Source organism: Cnephaeus nilssonii, assembly GCF_951640355.1.
Source record: "Cnephaeus nilssonii genome assembly, chromosome: 9".
Taxonomy (NCBI): Eukaryota; Metazoa; Chordata; class Mammalia; order Chiroptera; family Vespertilionidae; genus Cnephaeus; species Cnephaeus nilssonii.
In genome coordinates, this window is record NC_137080.1 from 26191972 (window position 1) to 26214131 (window position 22160).

The 22160-nt window shown below is 43.7% G+C and overlaps 1 protein-coding gene across 3 annotated transcripts in view; it reads left to right on the forward strand.

Annotated features, from left to right (window-relative positions):
- Positions 1-22160, forward strand: part of HECA (hdc homolog, cell cycle regulator) — a 50856-nt gene that overhangs the window by 20803 nt on the left and 7893 nt on the right. For 2 of the 3 annotated variants that reach the window (XM_079780242.1, XM_079780243.1), the window contains exon 2: positions 16119-17159. In XM_079780242.1, the coding sequence (XP_079636368.1) occupies positions 16119-17159 (1041 nt within the window). Of the gene's footprint in view, positions 1-9253; positions 9288-16118; positions 17160-22160 lie in introns of those variants that run through there. The other variant, XM_079780244.1, reaches the window with a different exon arrangement.

A 22160-nucleotide genomic window follows, 5' to 3' on the forward strand; every position in this document is an offset into this window, starting at 1 on the left:
ATGCTGCCCGCTCTCAGCGGCCACCCCCCTGGGACTGCTGAGACTGGGCGCCGCCATCTTGTGAATGTGGGCGCCACTTTCTTTGTGATGGAGTGACGGTTAATTTGCATATTATCCTTTTATTAGATAGGATGGCAAATTCTGTTATGGCCAAATTTCTAGGTATTTCTGCTGTTTTATAAATGATATATTACTTTTTCCCTCTAGTTTAGAAATGAATAGTTTTGAGTCTTTGATGATCATACTGTAAAATTATATCTGTGTTCTGTAAGAGTTAGTAATTGGGAAAGGAATGAATGTCCAGTTAAAAGGACAATACCAGCACGTTGGCCGTTGTTGCTCACATGTTAGAGTGTCAGCCTGCACATGATAGGTCAAAGGTTTGCAGGTTTGGATCCTGGTCAAGGGCAAGTACCTGGGTGGCAGGTTCCAGTCCAGTTGGGTGTATTCGGGAGGCAACCAATCACTGTGTCTCTCTCACATGGATGTTTCTCTCTTTCCCTCCAACCTCCCTTCCATCACTCTAAAAATCAATGGGAAAAACATCCTCTGATGAGGATTAACAAAAAACCCCCACAAAACCAAAAAGCAAACCAAACAAACCAACCCACGACATCGCTGTCTTAATAATATATCTGTGGGATCTAAACTTTGCAGTAGGAGATGTTATGAGATGCTCTCTTGGAAACAAGTCATATCATAACATGCTGTGTGAGTGTACTTAGATGATGCACTGCTAGGCCATGACTTAAGAGGTGACTGGTTTGTGAGTCTAGTTTTCATTTTTACAGAGGTATGTATAAGACTTAGACACGCCTTCTCCTTTGACAAGTCTTTTCCTGTTGCAACAGATTCTGTAACTTGCCGAAGCACTGGCCTGCAGTGTGGCCCCCAGGCAAAAGCTTTGTTTTTCTGTCTAATCCCAGCAGAGTGACTCCTAGGGTGGGAGGGATCGCTATATAGCATTTTCTCAGGTTTATTTTGAAGGGAGGGCAGGGGAGCAGAAAGAGTATATTTTTCAGGGAGTTCAGCAGTGTAGTAAAGGTACATGGAAAACAAAGAGGGAAATGAATTGAGCACTTTGTGCTGGGGTTTTATTGGTTTAAGTACAGTAGTCTTAAAATCATCCTGGGAGTTGGTACATTGACTCAGTTCGTTGACCAAACAGGGTCCAGGAAAGGCAGGCTAAATTTTTGTTTCTCAATGTCAGTGCTTTTTCTGCTGTTCAATTTGATAGTCTCTGTACTGGTAGAATGCTTTTTCTTAATATTTTTTACAAGGAAATTGCTTTATTCTTATTGATTGACAAGTAGACCTTTGCTCATGACTTATTTTTCTTCAGTTTAGCAATTCTATTAGCTTGAGTAGATTTACTTCATTGTCTATCTTTGTTTTTAAAGAGTGCAAAGATTGAGGTCAGGAAATCTTTATATTGTAGTTGGGTTTAAGCACTTGCTTCTTTAACTTGGTTTTCCTTATATCTAGTTTTTAAGTAATTCTGAGGATTCATATGGTATTGAACATTTTGAATAAACTTACTGGTTGAGTGACCTTAGGCAGACCATTAAAGGATCACCTGGAAGTGGCTCAGGAAGAGTTTGTAGAATCTGAACCAAGGGATTGCCTTATTTCTGTTTGTGGAACTTCGGTATTTTTAAGAAACATTCAGGAATAACTATAAACATTATCTTCATCCTGATTTTCAGCCTAAATTAGGTTTATTTTGAGTCCATGTCATTTTGGGTCCTGACATGGCCTCTGTTAGTTAAGAAAAATGTGAATTTCTACTCTATAGTCAACAATGATATATTTATATATCGATATTGATATATTGTTATCAGAGTATTAAGGCCAGAATGGGAATAAAAATTAGGTAAAATAGAAACATAGCTTTCTGCTTAGTTTGAATTTGAGGCTTGGTAGGCTTGTGAATTTTAATTGAAAGTAAGGAAAGAGTGGGTCTAGGACAGTGGTCGGCAAACTGCGGCTCGCGAGCCACATACGGCTCTTTGGCCCCTTGAGTGTGGCTCTTCCACAAGATACCATGTGCGGGCGCGCATGTACAGTGCGATTGAAACTTAGTGGCCCATACGCAGAAGTGGGTTTTCGGCTCTCAAAAGAAATTTCAATCGTTGTACTATTGATATTTGAGTTTGCCGACCACTGGTCTAGGAGAATAAACTAAATGTGTGTGTGTGTGTGTGTGTGTGTGTGTGTGTGTGTGTGTGTGTTATTTTTTAAACATTTAAAAAAATTTTTTTTATTGTTTAAAGTATTATATAAGTAGTACATATCTCTCTCTTTTTTTCCCCATTGTAAACTAAATATATTCAGTGAATGTTAAAAGCTCAAGTTGTTAAATATAATTGAAGGGCTTTTTTTTTTTTAATGTGAAGCTTCCATGTTTATTTTGATAGGGTGGTTTGTCTGAGTAAAAGTCTTGTGTTTAAACCCTACTCTAAGCATAAAAACATGTTTAAGTGATTGTAATCGCCATGTACTCAACTTGCTACCCATTTTGGAGCAGTCTTACAATAACATTAGGGAGGATAAACTAAATCAGAGGTTAAGATAGATATGCTTAAGGAGCTTACTATAGTTCCTATGCTAATTGAAGCAAGTTGAAAAAATATTTTTGTTTTAACTTCCCCTTATATATCAACTTTAGTATCTTTTAAAAAAAATTAGTTGGAGAAGGTGTCTCAAAATATTTGACAACATTTATTTAAAAGCCTCTTTAGTTTTCAGTTTAAAAATATTCACCAGTTACTTAAGAAATGATTTTTAGGCACCTAGTAAATGGTGGTGTGGGGCACCAGTGGGATGCAGTTAGTCTTCTAACCAGTCTGTGTCCACTTCTTCTAACCCGCGTTGTATCACTGCTGAAGCAGAGATTTTGCTTCTGGGCCTGGTGGGCGATCAGGTGGAAGGGAGGAGGCATGATTGTGGAGGTCCTTGGATGTATCCAAAGGATTTGGGACTTTAGTCTGGGGGTTTCTGAAGTGCCTGAATGTGTGTATGAGATAATCATAGTGTAATTTTCAGAAGGCTGATATGAAGGTGGTAGTCAGACATTTTGTTTTTTATCCCCTAAAAGAATTTGAAAACAGAGTCCTTCTTGCACATTTGATGTCACATCAGTTTTTTTAAAGGTTTACATAAATTTAGAGGGTATAGTTTCCACTTAATTGTAAACATTTCCATTTAAATGTATTAAAACAGAGTACAAATACATTAACTTGATAACCATTATCAGCTCTTTAAAAATAATGAGAAATTTTACATTTTTTCTTCATTTTTATTCAGTTTTTCCCCAGAATTTGATCCTAAAATAGAGTATTGTCCTGCTTGAAAGACTTTTATTGATCATCCTATCATGTTTTTCTTTTAAAAACTTAAATTTATATTGAGAAGCACTTCTGGAATGGCAGAATTAGGACTTCTAGAAGTCTGCTTCTCCATAAAGACAATGAGAACACTGTCAAAAATGATCAAAGTAACTTTTTCAACAATCTAGAAATTAACCAGTAATCCCAGGAGTGTTCATTCAAGGGAAATGACTGACTTCTTAAAGAACAGAACAGTGAATTTTGTGTATGTTAACTTGCTCTATTCCCACTCCTCCCCAGCTCCCAGTAGCTTTGAAACAAACAGTATAGTAGTCCTCGGAGGGGGAAGAATAGGTGAGGAGCTCCCCCAAAGCCCTAGACCTAGAGAATTGTCACTGTTTGACCTGCATGGAAGCTCCCAAGCCTCATTCAGAGGCTTTATTTGACCTGACTCAGAGATCACCCAGTGGTGAAAGTCCTATCCTTGGGTGTCTGTTGAAAACAATCAGCAGTCATTGTTTAATATGGCAACTGCCTGCAGCAGTGATACCAGTGGGGGCAAACAAGAGGTGGGCCAAAAACTTAAAGCAGTTAGATTGTGAGTGAGAGATCGTAGGGGCTTTGAAAAGCTCTGATATATTCCTGGTGCTTTGGAAGACCAGTGTGGGTACCCAGGAAAGACCTGAGAAGGCCCTCATTCTCTCTTCTGGCTGACCTTGAGGCTCTGCAGAAGTAGGAAAGTAATGGTTGAAACCGCGTTGTAAACTGTTGAAGCACTGAAGGTGTGCCCCAACACACACACAGAGCCCCTTAGCGAAGTCGGGGTGGGAGACTTACTGGGGTGGAGGTCTGGATGATCAGAGTACTTGATGCACCTAAAAGGCATTTGGATTTACATTTCATGACAAAAAACCTTGTACTGGTTTAATAAGACACACTGCAGGCCAGACTTCCCCACTGGAATCTGATCTAGAGGAGTGTGTGGACATCATCTATGAAATCTTTCTTAAAACTTGTTTCCCTCAGTAGAGCTTTTGGAAAGTATTGAACAGCAGTGAATTAGGGCTTGTATTCTGTGACAGGTACCTGGTCTGCACATGACCCATGTTGCCAGCTAATCATGCAGCCATATGTTTTACCTGTTGGACAGACTAAGGAGGAGGTAGAGTCATTTGTCTTTTGAGCTGAGGCCATTGGGAATCAGAGGTAAGGGGCGGGGCCCACTCCACCATGGCCTTTGGTCTGCAGGTACCGTTTGGGCCCACCAAGAGAGAGGAAGCAGGCCAGTGGTTTGGGGATGCCGTGCTGTAACTCGGGTGGTAAATAGGGATCACATATAAAAATATGATTTAGGAGTTTTTATTATAGCCAAGGCGAGGACGCTGACAAGGGTAATAAATCAAGTTCTGTCTTTTTTGGAGTCTTGAAAAATGGGAGAGTTTAACAATGGTCTGGACAGTTTCTCTGCAGTTACATATATGCACACATACATGCACACACCCATGCACATACACATATATTTAATCTGGAGTACTTTTTCCCATTTTAAGACTCTGAGTTGGTTCTGAGAACTCTGGGTCCTACCCTTCCTTCAGGGTGAGTGCTGTATAGTTCTCTGTGACCCAGCACTCTCACTAAGCTGACTGAGTAGACACTTCAGTGGTTGCCCATGGCTAAATAATACAGACTTTGCAGTATTAGTCTAGTTCAATTACTACATAAACAACAGTACCAATAGTATAGCCAGTGAGTCGAAGGAACTGATTTCCAGAGTTGCCATCTTATGTTATTAAAGTGTCCAGTGTTCAACAAAATGTATAAGATACTCAAGGAAATAGGAACATAGTATGGCTTATGATCTTCGCCACCATTTCCATCCCCTATGCTAAACTCTGCACTCCGCCCTGGGCACGTAACAGGTGTCCAAAAACATCATTTGAATCGTCTCACATTGATTGCTGGCTGTAATTGGCTGATTTTCAGATCCCATGTATTTATTTCTTCTGTAGTAAGTGTTGACAAACCCTGGTGTTTTGTTTTTTTATTTTTTTAAATTCTCACCGAAGGACATGTTTTTATTGGTTTTAGAGAGAGGGAGAGGGAGAGAGAAACAGCAATGTGAGAGTGAAACATTGATTGATTGTCTCCTGCACAGGCTCCGAAGGGATCGTACCCGCAACCTAGGCATGTGCCCTGACCGGGTGGGAATCAAGGTGACCTTTCTGTGTACTGAACAATTCTCCAAACAACGGAGCCACACTGGCCAGGGCTAAACCCTGGTGTCCTTATGTCTCCTAGAACAGGGTTCTGATTAAATAGCTTTTAAAAAAATATATATTTTATTGATTTTTTACAGAGAGGAAGAGAGAGGGATAGAGAGTTAGAAACATCGATGAGAGAGAAACATCGATCAGCTGCCTCTTGCACACCCCCTACTGGGGATGTGCCCGCAACCAAGGTACATGCCCTTGACCGGAATCGAACCTGGGACCTTTCAGTCCGCAGGCCAACGCTCTATCCACTGAGCCAAACCGGTTTCGGCTAAATGATAGCTTTTTAAAAAAGTCATACATTTGCCCACACAAGTTTATTAGTATCCTGGAAAATTCAAAGGCTTTTATTTTTTTAAGGCAATAATTTATAATAATAAAAGCATAATATGCTAATTAGACGGGATAGCCCAGTGACCTTCCTGCCATCCTTCCGGATGAAGCCAGGGCTGCTGGGGCCAAGGGCAGCCACGGGGAGCGGGCCTAAGCCAGCAGTTGGACATCCTCTGAGGGCTCCCGGACTGTGAGAGGGCGCAGGCCAGGCTGAGGCATCCCCCCAAGTGCATGAATCTCGTGCACCGGGCCTCTAGATGCAATAAACCTGCTAAGAAAACTGACTTATTCAGAGACTGGGCCACTTTGAAATGTTTCATGTGTGAAGTTTATATTTATAGTTTAAGTTTTGAGAATGTAACTAGTATATTTTTTTTGCAGGTGTTCAGATCTCTAGTGACCTGCAGTCAAGTACTGCTCACATTATCCCATATATGACTTTTTTATTGTAACAATTCAGAGGATTTTGATGTCTCATACTTAGTAAATTGGTGTTAAGTCTATCAGCACATGCTGATTAAAAAAATCTGGCTCAACTCTATAGTATTTGCAGATGACAAACTTTTGCTATTTTCATGATCAGTTGTGATGATGGAAGAAATTCAGGGTTCTAAGGTACCGTATTGATGTTTCCTGATTCATTCCAGGAACAGAAAAGAGGAAACTGGGGATGCTGGTGTCATCACATCTATGCATAGAGTACTATCAATATTTTCTGTTTCCAAATACTCATTTGTGTGTATTCTTCTATATTTTTTCATCATTCTGTTTACCCCAGTGTTTGAAAAAAGATGAAGCAAACCTGCTAGACTGGCGAGCTTCAGAACCCTGTGTCGCTGCCAGGAGAAGATGCCCTGAATTTGCACTGATGCCAAGCAGGGAGGCAAGGGCTGACTAGTGTCTTAGAGAATGTGGTCAGAATTCCAAATAGTACTGAGCTCGTCAGCATTCAAAGAGTGACCAGAGGAAGGGCAACCCATAAAGTAAACAGTTGTTGACTGGCAATTGTAATCAAGGCAAAAAACGATGGGGGTTCACAAGGGATCATGAGATTAAAATTGAACTGTTAACCTGGTTAGTGAAACCATAACTCGCTTTTGAGGACTAGTTTGGGTTTAAAATAAATTCAAGTCCTTGTCTTTTCTTTTTGTTTCATAGTTTTCTGTTTGCAGAAAGTATAAGAAGATAATAAGCAATTTTCCTGTGAAAGAGCATTTTGGATTTTCTGTATTAAAGCAAATGAAAGTAAAATGCAAGGGTTTTCTTTGTTCACTGTGGAAATAATATTGCATCTAGAGTAGTGCATAATATGTACACATGTACATGTGTATAAAATTTCAGGGATAAGGCTATATCTAGTTTTTCATAGACAAGCTCACATACATAAATGAATATGTGTGCCTTATTTCAATTGACATTTGTTATAAACTTATTTTTCTTACAGTTTTTATATATGAGTATCCTATATAATAAAGATGTAACCGACCATGTAACAACCAGATCACGGATCAGCAGGAGGGTGGGGCAGTGAGCTACAAGTGGGCAGCAGAGAGCTACAGGAGGGGGCAGGGCAGCAAGCTATGAGAGGAGGGTGTGGGGGGGCAGAGGCAGCTATAGGAGGGCGGGGCAGCGGGCGGAGAGCTACAGGAGGGTGGCAGTGAGCTATTGGCTACAAGCAGGTGGTGGAGAGCTACAGGAGGGGGCAGGGCAGCAAGCATTGGGGGGGCAGGGGGAGCGGGGAGCTACAGGAGGGCGGGGCAGTGGGCAGAGAGCTACTGGAGGGTGGCAGCAAGCTACTGGCTCACGGATTCGTTCGCAGGGCTACTAATCCTATCTAATAAAGAGGGAATATGCTAATTGACCCTCATGCTGTTGCAAAGATGGTGGCGACCACAGCCAACAAGGAGGGAATATGCCAATTGGCTGCCCCGCCTTCAAAGATGGTGGCGCCCACAGTCACAAGATAGTGGCGCCCAGTCCTCTCAGCCCCACTGGGGCAGCAGGCACGCGGCATGGCCGGGCCCACCAACCAGCCCCCCAGCTGCCCTGGGCCGGCCTGAGGCTCAGGTAACCAGGGCCAGCGTGAGGCTTGTGCTGCCGGCAGTGGCAGCAGCAGAGGTGTGTTGGGGCGTCGCCTCCTGCCCGAGGGCTCCCAGACTGAGAGAGGGGGCAGGCCGGGCTGAGAGACGCCCCCCCCCCCCCTCCAGTGCATGAATTTTCATGCACCGGGCCTCTAGTACGTATATAATTTTCCTAATTCTTATATTTAAGAATTATATTATTTTCTTGTAATTCTTATATATGACTACATTATAGGATTAATTTACCAATGAATATGACTTTTTATTATTAACCATTTGTATGCCATAGCGTCTATAGACACAAGCGGGCGGAACTTTTTAAATTAAATTAAAAATATTGTGGCAGTTAACTGGTTAAAACAAGTTACTATTATTATTACTAATGCCATTAATAAAGCCCAGATAAGAACAATAGTTTGTTATTTCTCACTATTAAGTTGTTACATTGACATTTCTTTTCAAAAAAAAAAACAAAAAACTTTGCTTTTCAATTGTAATTTACATTGAATATTATTTTGTACTAGTTTCAGGTGTACAGCATAGCGGTTAGAGAATAACATAGTTTATAAGTGTTCTCAGTATTTCTAGTGTTCATCTGGCACCATACATAGTTATTACAATATTATCAACTATGTTCTCTGTGCTGTACTTTACATCCTTGTGCCTATTTTGTAACTACCAAATTTGTGCTTAATCCCTTTACCTTTTTCACCCAGTCCCTCAGACCCCTTCTCCTCTGATACTCATCAGCCTGCTCTCTGTATCTATGAGTCTGTCTTGTTCATTTATTTTGCTTTTTAGATTCCACATATAAGTGAAACCATATGGCATTTGTCTTTCTCTGACTTATTTCACTTAGCATAATACCCTCTAGGTCCATCCATGCTGATGCAAATGGTTAAGATTTCATCTCCTTTTTATGGCTGAGTAACATTCCATTGTCTATATGTACCACAGCTTTTCACACCACTCATCTATTGATGGGTGGTTAGGTTGCTTATATATCTTGGCTATTGTAAATCACACTGCAATGAACATAGGGGTGCATATATTCTTTTGAATTACTGTTTTGGGTTTCTTGAGTTATATATTCAGAAGTGGAATTGCTAGGCCATAAGGCAGTTCCATTTTTAATTTTTTGAGGACCCTCCATACTGTTTTTCATAGTGGCTGCACCAATCGGCATTCCCACCAACAGAGCACGAGGGCTCCCTTTTCTCCACATCCTCTCCAGCACTTGTTTGTTGACTTATTGATGACAGCCATTCTGACAGGTGGGAGGTGATGTCTCATTGTGGTTTTCATTTATATTTCTAAGTTGTTGCATTGACATTTCCTAAGTAGCCATCCTAAGAAGACGGGATCCGTTGGACTCTGCAGTTGTCAATAGTGGTATGACCCAGCAGCAGGTTCCGATTATGTGGTCACCTCTTTATCACTTGTCATTTCTCCATTCATTGCTTTTTCCTCTGCCTCTCCCCATAGATCTAGTCTCACCGGTAAATCTGGGACTCCCCTTTTCATATCTGTTGGAAATGAACTCCCGGATTTGATAGGTGAGGGAGGAGGATAACTTAGAGCCAAGGAGAGGGGACCCCTTGGAAGAAGACGAGGTGGGGTAGATTTGGGAAGAATCCAAGCCTACTTCACTATGTCTTAGTATCACCGGTGAGGCTGGGAGCAGGTGGGGGTTGGGAGGACCTACATGGACCAGGTGTGGCAAGAAGTACTGGAGTGGGGGACTCAGTTGGCTGGCAGAGCACTGAGTGACAGGAGCCAGACTGAGATGTGTGTGAGAGAAGAGCTGAGAAAGAAAGCAGGTGAGATGGAAATAGGCGGAGGCCCAGGAACGAAGGGCAGAGTGGAGCTGAGGGAGCTGAGCCACGGGGAGGTGGGGAGAGGTGTGGGATGGGTGAGGTGAGCGCCTTCAGGACCAGGAGCTCTCGTATGCTCTTGTGCTTGGGCCACAGGTGCTTCTCTGAGGAGCCAGCACGGCGTGGCAGAGAGGGTGGCCATTCAGGAAGGATGCTGTGTTTGTGGGGCTCCTGGCACCAGTGGGTCAGCATTGGCCTCCCCTTTCACTTCTCTCACCCTTTTCTACAGACTTTGGAAAGGGAAGAGGGAGAGGAGAACCTTGGTACCTGTCAAGTTCAGGTTAATATGTAGTAGGCAAAACTGATTTGCAAGTTATGGGAAGAGGTGGCACATGGATTTTTGTTTTGATCATTTGTACCTTCCTTCTTCCAAAAATAAAGTGGCTTTCAAAAATATATGTCATGCTGTAAGATAAATAATAAATGTGAGAATATTAGTAATAGGGGCAATACTATTAGGAAAACAAGTGGATGTCCTGAGTCAATGCAAGAGGTAGGTCACAGATGTGGCTTTCAGATTTCTAGCACACGGACGAGGCAAACAGAAGCAGTGGTATGTTCTGCATTGTCCATCTGATTAAAAAAGCAACACCCATCACTTAGCCATTTCTAAGACATTGTAAAATACTGAGCGATGTCCATGACAATACCCTTTCATAAATAAAACAAATTTATTGGGTTTGCTCACGTCATGAAAAGCAGTCTGTCCAGGGAACGGAACATTGTGGTCCTGGTAACCAGCTCTGTGGCACTTGGCTTCACTGAGGGACAGAGTTTTCCTAGCACAGGAATCACATACCAAGTACCTCTATGGTCCTGGCACATAAATAAATACATGAATGGGGCTCGGGGGCGGGGGAAGGCCTGGATGATCAGAGAGTCCTTGATGCACCTAAAAGGCATTTGGATTTACATTTCATGACAAAAAAACCTTGTACTGGTTTAATAAGACACCACAGGCCAGACTTCCCCACTGGAATCTGATCTAGAGGAGTGTGTGGACATCATCTATGAAATCTTTCTTAAAACTTGTTTCCCTCAGTAGAGCTTTTGGAAAGTATTGAACAGCAGTGAATTATGGCTTGTATTCTGTGACCTGGTCTGCACATGACCCATGTTGCCAGCTAATCATGCAGCCGTATGTTTTACCTGTTGGACAGACTAGGGAGGAGGTAAAGTCATTTGTCTTTTGAGCTGAGGCCATTGGGAATCAGAGGTAAGGGGAGGGGCCCACTCCACCATGGCCTTTGGTCTGCAGGTACCATTTGGGCCCACCAAGAGAGAGGAAGCAGGCTGACGTTTCGGGAATGCTGTGCTATATAACTCAGGTGGTAAATAGGGATCACATATAAAAATATGATTTAGAACTTTTTGTTATGGCCACATTTTGAATATTTGTGCTTGCAGAGGGGAGGACGTTGACAAGGGTAACAAATCAAGTTCTGTGGTGTTTCAGAGGAAGCAAAAAAAAAAAAAATCCTTTACCATTAGAAAATAGTACTGAAGGATGACCCGAGTTTTTTTTGGAGTCTTTGAAAATAGGATGTATCTGAAATTTTGTTGCCATATTAGGAGATTGTGATTTGGTTCTGAGAGCCTCTGCACCTACCTTTCCTTCAGGGTGAGTGCATGCAGTACATGGAATTCAGGGTGCGGTGAGTTCTCCCTGGTCCCGCACCCTCAAGATCATGCTTCGACAAGAGAAAATGCAGCCTGCTAATTTATTTCCTAGTACAGTGTGAGCCCATTTTTTGCAAATTGAATTATGCAAATTTTAACTAATGGCATAAATAATATTAATAGAAGCTTCACATTTTGTGCATCATTTCAACGGACACATTTCCCCAAATTATGCATTAAGCCATCTCATATTTTCAAAGCTAGCAGGTCGACTGAATTATATTCCATAAATGAGTGAGATCATGCGATATTTATCTTTCTCTGCCTGGCTTATTTCACTTAGCATAATGCTCTCCAGCTCCATCCATGTTGTTGCAAATGGTAAGAACTCCTTTTTTACCGCAGCGTAGTATTCCATTGTGTAGATGTACCACAGTTTTTTAATCCACTCATCTGCTGATGGGCATATTTGTTTGCCATTGAGGAGAACATATTTAAGGGGTTAGAAGAAGAGAATTCTGCTTCTGTTTTTTTAAAACGTGTCAGTGAATACTTATTGAATTGTTTTGTGCATGCTTGTTGTGGGGAAGAAATGTATTTCTTGCACCTATTTACGTGTGGAGATAGGATGGTCACTTCCTGATTGTAGCTTTACTCTAAATGCATTCAACGTCATTTGGTTTTAACATCAGGAGATAGGGCTTTTAATAATTGCTTATTTTATGCCAGGCACTGTTCAAACGGCCTTAACTCCTTTAATCCTCACGGGGACCCTTTGAGGTAGATACTGTTCTTCTGCCTTTTACACGTTAGACAACAGAAGCACAGGGAGGTTGACTTGCCAAAATCTGAGAACGAGTAAGTTGCAGAGCTGAGAGTCAGGTCCAGGTTGGCTGGCTCCAGAGTCTGTGTCCTCAGTGCCCAAGCTCTGTGGCCTCTCTGGAAGCTAGAGGTGAAGTTCCTCTTGTCATACTTCATACCCTGAGCAGAACTTGTTCAGCAAGCAAGGAAATGTGTTCCCATGTAACAGGAATTAAAATATGGAAAAGATCTATGTATTCCATTTATGGGACAGCTATTCTTAAGAGCTGGGGGTTTTGCAAAGTTAGAGACAGCTTTCAGGAAGCAATCCAATGTTTCGGTAATACTGCCAATATCTCATGTGTCATTTTGAATGCCACCACTGCTGTTTCTTACAGTTCCAAAGTCTTTTCCTGTATGTTTTGGTTATTTAGGAAATTTTAAAAAAGGCTTGGCATTATTCATTTATTTATTGACTTTCTAAACACCTATTGTGTATCTATCTAAAACATTAGATAGAAAAAGTAAAAATATATTAGAGCAATTTGCATTTAGTTGGGGAGCCAGGAACACAGGTATAAAGTTATGCTGAAGATAGCATAGAAAGGTTTTTATGCAAGTTTACAGTTTACAGTGTGTTTCCACATATACAGGAGTAGGCAAAAGTAGGTTTATAGTTGTGAGTACACGAAACGGAGTTTAATCTTGTATTATTATTTATCACTTACTGTATTATTTGTATCACAACTAGGCACCTTCTAGATGCTTCTGCATTGTAGACAGGGGGAGCGAGAGGGGAACCAGGTGTAGGGAGTTAAGAACCAAACCTCAAAGGAAACCGTGTCTTTGAGGGTAGAGGCCAGCCTACCCCTCGGAAGGCTGTGTGAGATGTAGAAGCCTCGTCAGGAGTTCTCTACTGTTCCCAAGGCCCACCCTGTGACTCACCTAATCCTAGGAGCCTTGCCCTTAGTCTGGAGGTGTGTACCAGGGGGAGGTGTCTGTTGCACATAATATTTGGTATTAAACAAGCCCTTGGCTTTGTCTTTGTTTTTGAGGTCTAGCCACAAGGCCACATCAAAGTGGCTGAGCTGTAAACAAGCAGGGCTGGCAGGTTGGGGTGGGGACTCTTCATTGTGAGTCTTGGAGGGTAGAAAGCAGGGGAGGATGGCTGTGGTGATCACAGACCAGGATGCAGGGACAGAGACTTGGAGCTCTGCCTCCTCTGTGATCCAGGCATAACTTCTGTTAGAGTTCTCAGCAGGATTTGCCATCTTTCCTACTTCTAAGACCTGGTACGCAGGAAGTGCTCAGTATTGGTTTAGTGATACATTTGCAGCTTTTTGGGAAAGATATAAATAGGATTTTTCCCCTGATTAGTCAACCTTTTTTTTTTTTTTTTAAATGTGAGAGTACCTTTTAAAGAAATATCAAGTCAATCTCAACATTTAAATTTTTAAATTTTGGATATTATGAATGCAAAGTATAGTTAGGGCCTTTTAAAATTTGATTTCATTCATCTTGGTTAATATCACTCTGATTACTGCCATTCTATTTCAGAGACATCTCTTCCAAGTCGCTTCCTCTGAAGGACTGAAGATAAAAGCAACTGAACTTTGTTTAATTGACTCATTAACATTTTAAACGACACTGAAGGTCATAGACCTGGAGAGGAGTTAATTTACTCAGTTTGCAAACCACTCTCCTCCTCCTTTTCTGTACATTCAGGTCTTTTCTCTCTGTCTAGGGTTGTAGATCTCTCTTCCTGTGCTTTGCTTGTCACATAGGTTTTCATGTGCCAGTGTCATTTTAATGCAACTATGTTCGGCACCGGATGTGTGTCTGGCCTGGCCAGTGGTACCAGGAACCCAAAGGCGAGTCAGAGATGTCCTCTCCCCTGAGTCATCACCTGGTGGGCACCAGAATGGGGACTCAAGTAAGGTTCAGACAGACTGTGCTGGTCAGGATGTAGGGGAAGAGGGGAGTCCTGGTGACACTGGTGTCTAGAGGTGGACCTTGAAGATTGGAAAGCAGGGGTGAGGTTTATTTGTGCCAGGCCCTGCTCTAAGCACCACCTGTGAATGGGGATATTTCATCTTTATGACCACCATGTCAGGTACATGCATTTTTACACAGAAAACGGACACAAAGAGAAGTTAAGTAACTTTTCCGTGAGCTCACAGCTCATCAGTGGTGCTGTTGGGATTCCAGCTCGGGCAGTCTGGTTGCAGAGCCCATACTGTGAATTGCTACGCTAGGGGAGTGGGATTTGGACGAATGAAGATTCAGGATTGTGGATTTCCAGGAGGTAGATGGGGAGGCCACAGTGGTCACAGGCATGGACGGAAACAAGTTGGTCAGGGCCGTTTTGCTGAGGTCCTGGAATCCCACACGGAAGGGGATGATTGGTGGGATAAATAGTATTTGTGATTCAATGGGCAGTGGTGAGGTTGTGGAGGTTAGTGAGTAGCTTGCTCCCTCTCCTGCATCTTCAAGCTGCCCCGAGTTTTTGGCATTCATTGCCCAGCTGAGGAACGTGCTTATGCCTCAGCCTTTGTGTACCCCGCCCATTCTCTTTCCTTCCTTCTACGGTTATACTTGTGGTTAAGGCCTTTCTGGAGCGTCACCTGTACTGCTGCTGCTTTTTTACCGCACCTGTCCCCCGTCATCCCACCAGGACTGTCCTGTCTACGGTGGCAGTGACCGGCTCGCTGCTCATCCTGGGGAGGACCTCTCCGTCTTTGCCTTACCCAGCAGTTCCCATCCGGGGGTGATTTTGCTCCCAGGGGATATCTGGCAACGACTGGAGACCTTTTGGGGTGTCACAGTTGAGGGGGTGGTGTGACTGGCATCTAGCAGGGGTGCTGCTAAACATCAGCAGTGCACAGGACACTCCCACAACAAAGAATTGTCCAGCCCCAAATGTCCAGAGTGAGAAACACTGATCTTCCCTGGCACCCTGAGACAGTCCAAGCCCCCTGATCTTACACCTTTTCCGACTGCCTTGATAGAATTCTCTCCTGAGTTGTCCAGTGAATTCTCAGTTCATTCCTCACCTGTCTCTGTGGAGAACTCTTCTCTAGCCTTTTAATGTCGCTTCCCAGGATTCTTTCCCACTCTTCACATTCCAGGGATTACACCTCCCTGGCTGCTTGCGTGGCTCCACCTCTGTATCCACAGCTCCAGGTCTCTTGAGCTCCACTCACATCTTTCTCCACCTCGGTGGTGCACAGGCACTTCCAACTCAGCAGGCCCAGGCCAGGCCCGCCCCAAGTCTTCTTCCTAACCTGTCCCTCGCCGTCCATCAGCATCTGCTCATCTTCAACACTGGGAGGCGTCTGCTGCTGTCTAGCCCAGACCCCTGTCATTTCTCACCGGGGTTACTGCACGCCCTGCCCCCTTCCTCTGGCCTCCCTGCTTCCAGCCTCATGGCCCACCCTGCCACCAGGGTGAGATTTCTAAAACAACTCCGCCTGAGGGGCTCTGTGGCTCACAGTCCTCCTTTAGCTTCTCGGCTACCACAGATAACTCTTACCCAAGCATGGCATGTGGAACCTTTGTGATCAAGCTCAGTGGTTCCCAACTGGGAGCAGAATGAGCCCTCAAAGGGGCCTGTTGAAAACATCATGGACGTTGAAATAGCAGGAACCCAGTGGAACCCCAGTCTCCATAAGTCCTGGTGGAAATCTGACACCAGAAAAATTGTACCTTTGGCATGAGTGGGCTACTGCGGGATTTGTTCTCTGACCTGGTGTCAGCTGGGAACCCCTCGTCCTGTGGGCTGAATGTCTCTCCTTTTGTGTTTCTCCCCAGAAGCCCCTTGTGCCACGCCCCTGATCTGCAGCTTCGGGAGGCCGGTGGACCTGGAGAAGGACGACTACCAGAAGGTGGTGTGCAACAACGAGCACTGCCCCCACAGCAGCTGGATGCACCTGCAGTGCTTCTACGAGTGGGAGAGCAGCATCCTGGTCCAGTTCAACTGCATCGGCCGGGCCCGCAGCTGGAACGAGAAGCAGTGCCGCCAGAACATGTGGACCAAGAAGGGCTATGACCTGGCCTTCCGCTTCTGCTCCTGCCGCTGTGGACAGGGCCACTTAAAGAAGGACACGGACTGGTACCAGGTGAAGCGGATGCAGGACGAGAAGAAGAAGAAGTCAGGGTCGGAGAAGAACACAGGGAGGCCTCCCGGCGAGGTGGTGGAGGAGGCTAAGAAGTGCAGGCCCCCGAACAAGCCCCAGAAAGGCCTGAACCATGACCTCCCCCGCCGGCATTCCATGGACCGGCAGCACTCCCAAGAGAAGGCGGTCAGCGCCGGGGCCTACGGGGGCCGCTCCCCCTGTGGCTCCCCCGGCCAGTCCCCGCCCACCGGCTACTCCATCCTCTCCCCTGCCCACTTCAGCGGCCCCCGCTCCTCCAGATACCTGGGGGAATTCTTAAAGAACGCCATCCACCTTGAGCCTCACAAAAAGGCCATGGCCGGGGGCCATGTGTTCCGAAACGCCCACTTTGATTACGGTCCGGCTGGGTTATCAGTTCACAGGGGCGGCCACTTTGACACTCCCGTACAGTTCCTGCGGCGGCTGGACCTCTCAGAGCTCCTCACCCACATCCCCAGGCATAAGTTGAACACTTTCCACGTGCGGATGGAAGACGATGCCCAGATGGGCCAGGGCGAGGACCTGCGCAAGTTCATTCTTGCGGCCCTCAGCGCCAGCCACAGAAACGTCGTAAACTGTGCCCTGTGCCACCGGGCGCTCCCGGTGTTCGAACAGTTCCCACTGGTGGACGGAACTCTGTTCCTAAGCCCATCGAGACACGATGAGATCGAATATGATGTTCCTTGTCACCTTCAAGGTACAGGTGTTCATTCACCTTGCCTGCTTTCTGTCTGTGGAGAGCTGGAAAGCAAACGAGATGGGCCGCCTCTGTTCTGGCTCAGTGTTAACTGATGGTGCTTTCCGGTTCTAGTCAGGGGCTAGGTCACACGTGAATATTTCCGCTGTGCCAGGGAGGTGGTGGAGGTCTGCTTCCTCCAATGTCACTGTGCCCCTAGCACAGTTGTCCTGGTGGGTAATTTCATGTGTTTGTTCTATTGCCGTTTGAAGAGAGGATTCCTGGTGTATAGTTTTTCATCATTGGGAGGAAACTTAAGAGAAGAAATTGCATAAAAATGTCACTCACTGTAAAATAGTTGCCTTTGAAACCTGTGTTAATATGCCCAGCAAGCTATGTATTCTCTTTGATCCTTGTAAGCATATGAAAGTAGGAGTCAGAGAGGGTCAGGGTGTTTTTAGATTATTTGAATTAATCTTGACATTTATGAAAGATGAGTCTTTCTTGATAGCAACAAAAGGAATGTGGAGGATTATTGGAGACTCAGATACTACCTTGGTGGTGAAGGGTGGGAGCTTATTAATGCTGTGGATGACATAAAAAGACTTAGTGACATTTCAACCGTATGTTGAATGGCAGAGGTGAGCAGTCGGTCAATGCATGTAACACTATTGAATTTATGTAAAGATGGGATGCGTGTCACCTATCTTTATAACTTTAAAAAGTGTGTATAAAGGCCTGTAGTGAAAATGACATCCCCACCTGTCTTCTTCCTACCAATCCCTGCTATCTGAGTTCCCAGAGACTTTTAAATCTTATGTGATTCTTCAGGTTTTTACCATCATATTTTAAAACTGTTATCTTCATTCTCCCAATTTTAGATACTACCTATTGACTCTTAAGGTGGATGACTATGCTTTCATGATCTTCCCCTTTCCCTCAGGATAATATATCACAACTAGAGGCCCGGTGCACAAAATTCGTGCACTTGGGAAGGTCCCGCAACCTGGCCTGTGCCCTCTTGCAGTCCGGGAGCCCTTGGGGGATGTCCGACTGGTGGCTTAAGCTGATAGTCGGACGTCCTTAGCACTGCCGCGGAGGCAGGAGAGGCTCCCGCCACCGTCGCTGCGCTTGCAAGCTGTGAGCCTGGCTTCTTATTGAGCGGCGCTCCCCCTGTGGGAGCACAGTGACCACCAGGGGGCAACTCCTGCGTTGAACATCTGCCCCCTGGTGGTTAGTGTGTATCATAGCGACCGGTCGTTCCACTGTTAGGTCGATATGCATATTAGGGTTTTATTATATAGGATTCTTGGATAATCCTTAATTTTTTTTAAACCATTAGTATGGAAATATTTAGTATTGAGCCAAGAAGTATAGGTACTTATATTTCCTATATAGAAGTACCTCTTGTTTTTGTTGAAGTTAATAATTGCTTCACGTTCCATTTACTTAGCCTTTTTTGAATCTTTGGCTGGTTGTTCTCATTCTCCAGCAGCAATGCAGACCACCTTTCAAAAACATTTCCACATACCTCTGACATTTTATGGATTTTTTTTCTAAAAATTTCCCTCATGGAACCTTTCATCTTCTTGCTCCTGTCTGTCCTTACGCACTCAATACCTGTTATACTACATAGTTGCCCTCCTAGGAATTTCTGTAATTCTTTCTTATTTTTTATCTTCTGTTTCCTGGACTCCACATTTTCTTTTTTCCTTGGTTTATTGCCTCAACTTGCTAAACATCCCCTGTGAGCTTTCTGAGAAAGGGAGCATGTAAATAGATGTCTTAAGACTTTGAAAGTCTCATAATATCTTGAGTCTATCTTCAGAATTGCTGTTTGGCTGGTTACAATTTTCCAAGTTATAATTATTTTTCCCTTAGAATTTCTAAGGCATTTCTTCACTGTCTCCTGTCTTCCAGTGTTGCTATTGAGAAGTCTAATATTATTTAATATTACTCTTTTTCCTTTATTCCCCTGAGGGTTTTATGATTTTCTCTTTCTCCCTAGCATTCTGCAGTTTCACCATGATATGGGTCTTTCTATTTTTCATTCATTGGACAGGGTGCTTTCTTGACTTTGTAAACTTATGTTCTTAAGTGTGAGGAAATTATTTTTGGTTTATCTTTACTATATATGTTTTGGCCCTATTGTTCATCTCTTTATTTTAATTCTGCTTTCTGAAAGATTCCTTTGACTTTATATTCCAGTATTTTTACTGAGTTTAAAGATTTTATTCTCATATTTATAATTTCTAAGAGCTCTTTTTAATAGTATTCTGTTCTTGTTTCATGGATGCAATTTCTTTTCCTTCTCAGTGGGGTAAGGAGCTGAAGTTGCAGGGATTGTTCTCAGGCATTTTTTTGAGTTTCACCTAATCCCGTGTGTCGTTTGGCCTTTGTTATAAGGCAAACCACTGCAAAACTTAGTGGTTTAAAACAGTGGTGATTTATAATTTCTCACAGTTCTATGGATGGTGTGGTTAGGATGGCTTCTCCCACACATCTAACAGTTGGCAGGCTAGTTGGCCTCGGGAGCCTCAGCTGGAATTGCTCATCCCCGTTCTGTAATGCCTTTCACCTCCCAGTGGGCTTGCCTGGGCTTTCCACATGGCATTCCCAGGAGGGCGAAAGTTAAGCGTGGACCTGAGTAACATTACATTTTGTTCATCAAAACAAGTTGTAAGACTAGCCCAGGTTCAGGGGATGATGAAATAGACTCTGCTTCTTGATGGAAAAAGCTGTATAGGCTATTGATTACTTGTATACCCCACTCGTTCCCTTTCAGCACTTCTTCCCACTCTCCCTGTGCTCGCTGTCCAGTTTGACAGTAAACCATGTACATTTCCTCCATCCAACTTCTGGCCTCGTAGTCTGGTTTAGGTTTGAGATACCTCTTAGTTTCACAGAAGATGGAGTTTTTGTGTTTTTCTTGTTCTTCATACTGTTTGGGGATAATTTGAGAGGGTAGTAAGTTGAAACACCTTTAGTCTCCATTTTTAGGCTGGAAATTTTCTTTATGAAGATGAATGAGGGTACAAGGGTGGAGGGTACATGAGAGTAGTAGCATTCTTTTTCCATTCATGATGATGGACAAATTCTTTTCATTTAATTCATTCATCAGCCAATCAAACTTATGAATTTCATGAGCTGGGTACTCTTGGTCCTTACCTTTTATCGGTTTATAGCCTTAGGATGTATGATGCTTTGATAAAAATATAACTAATTCCCAGGCCTATGGCTCTAGTGCCACAAGGGGACCTAGTAACATCTGGATATTACGAACATTAAGGGTCCTGTAATTTCCAAGGAACAAGGGGCCCCTTTGGCCTGCATAGTGAGAGGCAATGTGAAGGCATATATCAAAAGGTGGACTGATTGGAAATAGAGGTTCTAGCCACACCAGGTGTTTGTTGCTAAGGAGAGGAAGCAATATGCAAAGGAATAGTGGTTTAAAAAAAATTAGGAGGCAGTGAGAAAGCTGGAGAGAACCATTTGGTTGAGCAGAGGTTCTAGAGTGGAGAAAGAGTAGCGTAGATGGAGAACAGGTTGTAGATGCAGTTTCAAGCTATAATAAAGAGCTCTGTCATGTCTGTCGTGTTCTTTGTGGAGCCTTGACATGTGCCAGTGTTGTTATTGTCACATCTCGGAGAAGTCCATGCAGTCCTTTCTATAGCAAACTAGTGTAAATCATTTCTGCCATCAGAGTCCCGGCCATGTATTCCCCACAGCATTTTCAACTCCAATAGAAAGGCCACATTCCAGGCCACAGATTCCCGGCTGCAGCTGATTATATGCTGCTGAAATAACTTATTTTCAGTGCTGGCTGTATGGATGGTCACCCCCTCTCCATGTCCTCTACCCCTCACTGCCCTCCCCAGCCTCCGGCTCCAGCCTCCATTCACTGACTCTTCCTCTGATTAGGTATTTTTGTTTGACTTGAATATTTATTAAGATTGATCTAATGAAGTTTTTATTGTACTTCTTTTCCACTTAGAACCACAGGTGACTGTCCTCTCAGGAATCTCCACTTTCTGCTTGATCTCACAACCCTAGAGTTCAGAAATGTAAACTTCTCTGTATCTAGGACAATGTATAATAGTAACTGAAACAAATCCAGAGGCTCAGTCCACACCAGGCGTTTGTCTAGAGGTTAAGAGTTAGGCAGATAGGATTTGAAGTCTGGACTTTGCTGCTCATTATCTTTATGAAGGTGGGCAAGCTACTCAAACTCAGTTTCACTTCCTCCTCTCTGAATGGGAATAACAATAATAGCTTCTTTATAGTGTTGCTGTGAGGGTGAAGTGCAGTGCTTCAGGTAGCCTCATAGCACAGTGCCAGACCCTTGGTAAGCCCTCAGCAAAAGCTCGCTGTCAACCTCATCATTAGGGTCTTTGCTACCAACACCTGACCTTTGTCTGTCCCTGCCCCAACCCTTCCTAGCAGCTGCCTGCATGTCTGAATAGTTGAGAATTACAGTAAGTCCAGGAGGGAAAAAGAATGAAGTGTTATCTAGTATCTTTTGGATGCTTGAATTAACATCCTGAAATGTCCCCGGGCCACTCTGAGTGGGAATGGTATGTGTGGCCTTTTATTTTCAGTGCCCTAGAGCCGTGGTCACATGCAGCTCTTTGGCCCCTTGAGTGTGGCTCTTCCACAAAATACCAAGGCCTGGGCGAGTCTATTTTGAAGAAGTGGCGTTAGAAGAAGTTTAAGTTTAAAAAATTTGGCTCTCAAAAGAAATTTCAGTCGTTGTACTGTTGATATTTGGCTCTGTTGACTAATGAGTTTGCCGACCACTGGTCTAGAGCAGAGGTGGACAGTATTGCCCGAAGCTTGCACCATCCTTCCTATTTTTGACATGGAGGCCCTCAAGGTTATATTGTCTTTGGCTATTGGTAAGCCCCATCCATTCATTCAACATACAATTGTGGAGTGCTTTCCACATTTCAGGCACTATGCTAGACTCAGCCTACAAGAATGAGTAAGACCTAGTCCTCAAAGAGGAGACAAAATGATGTAAAA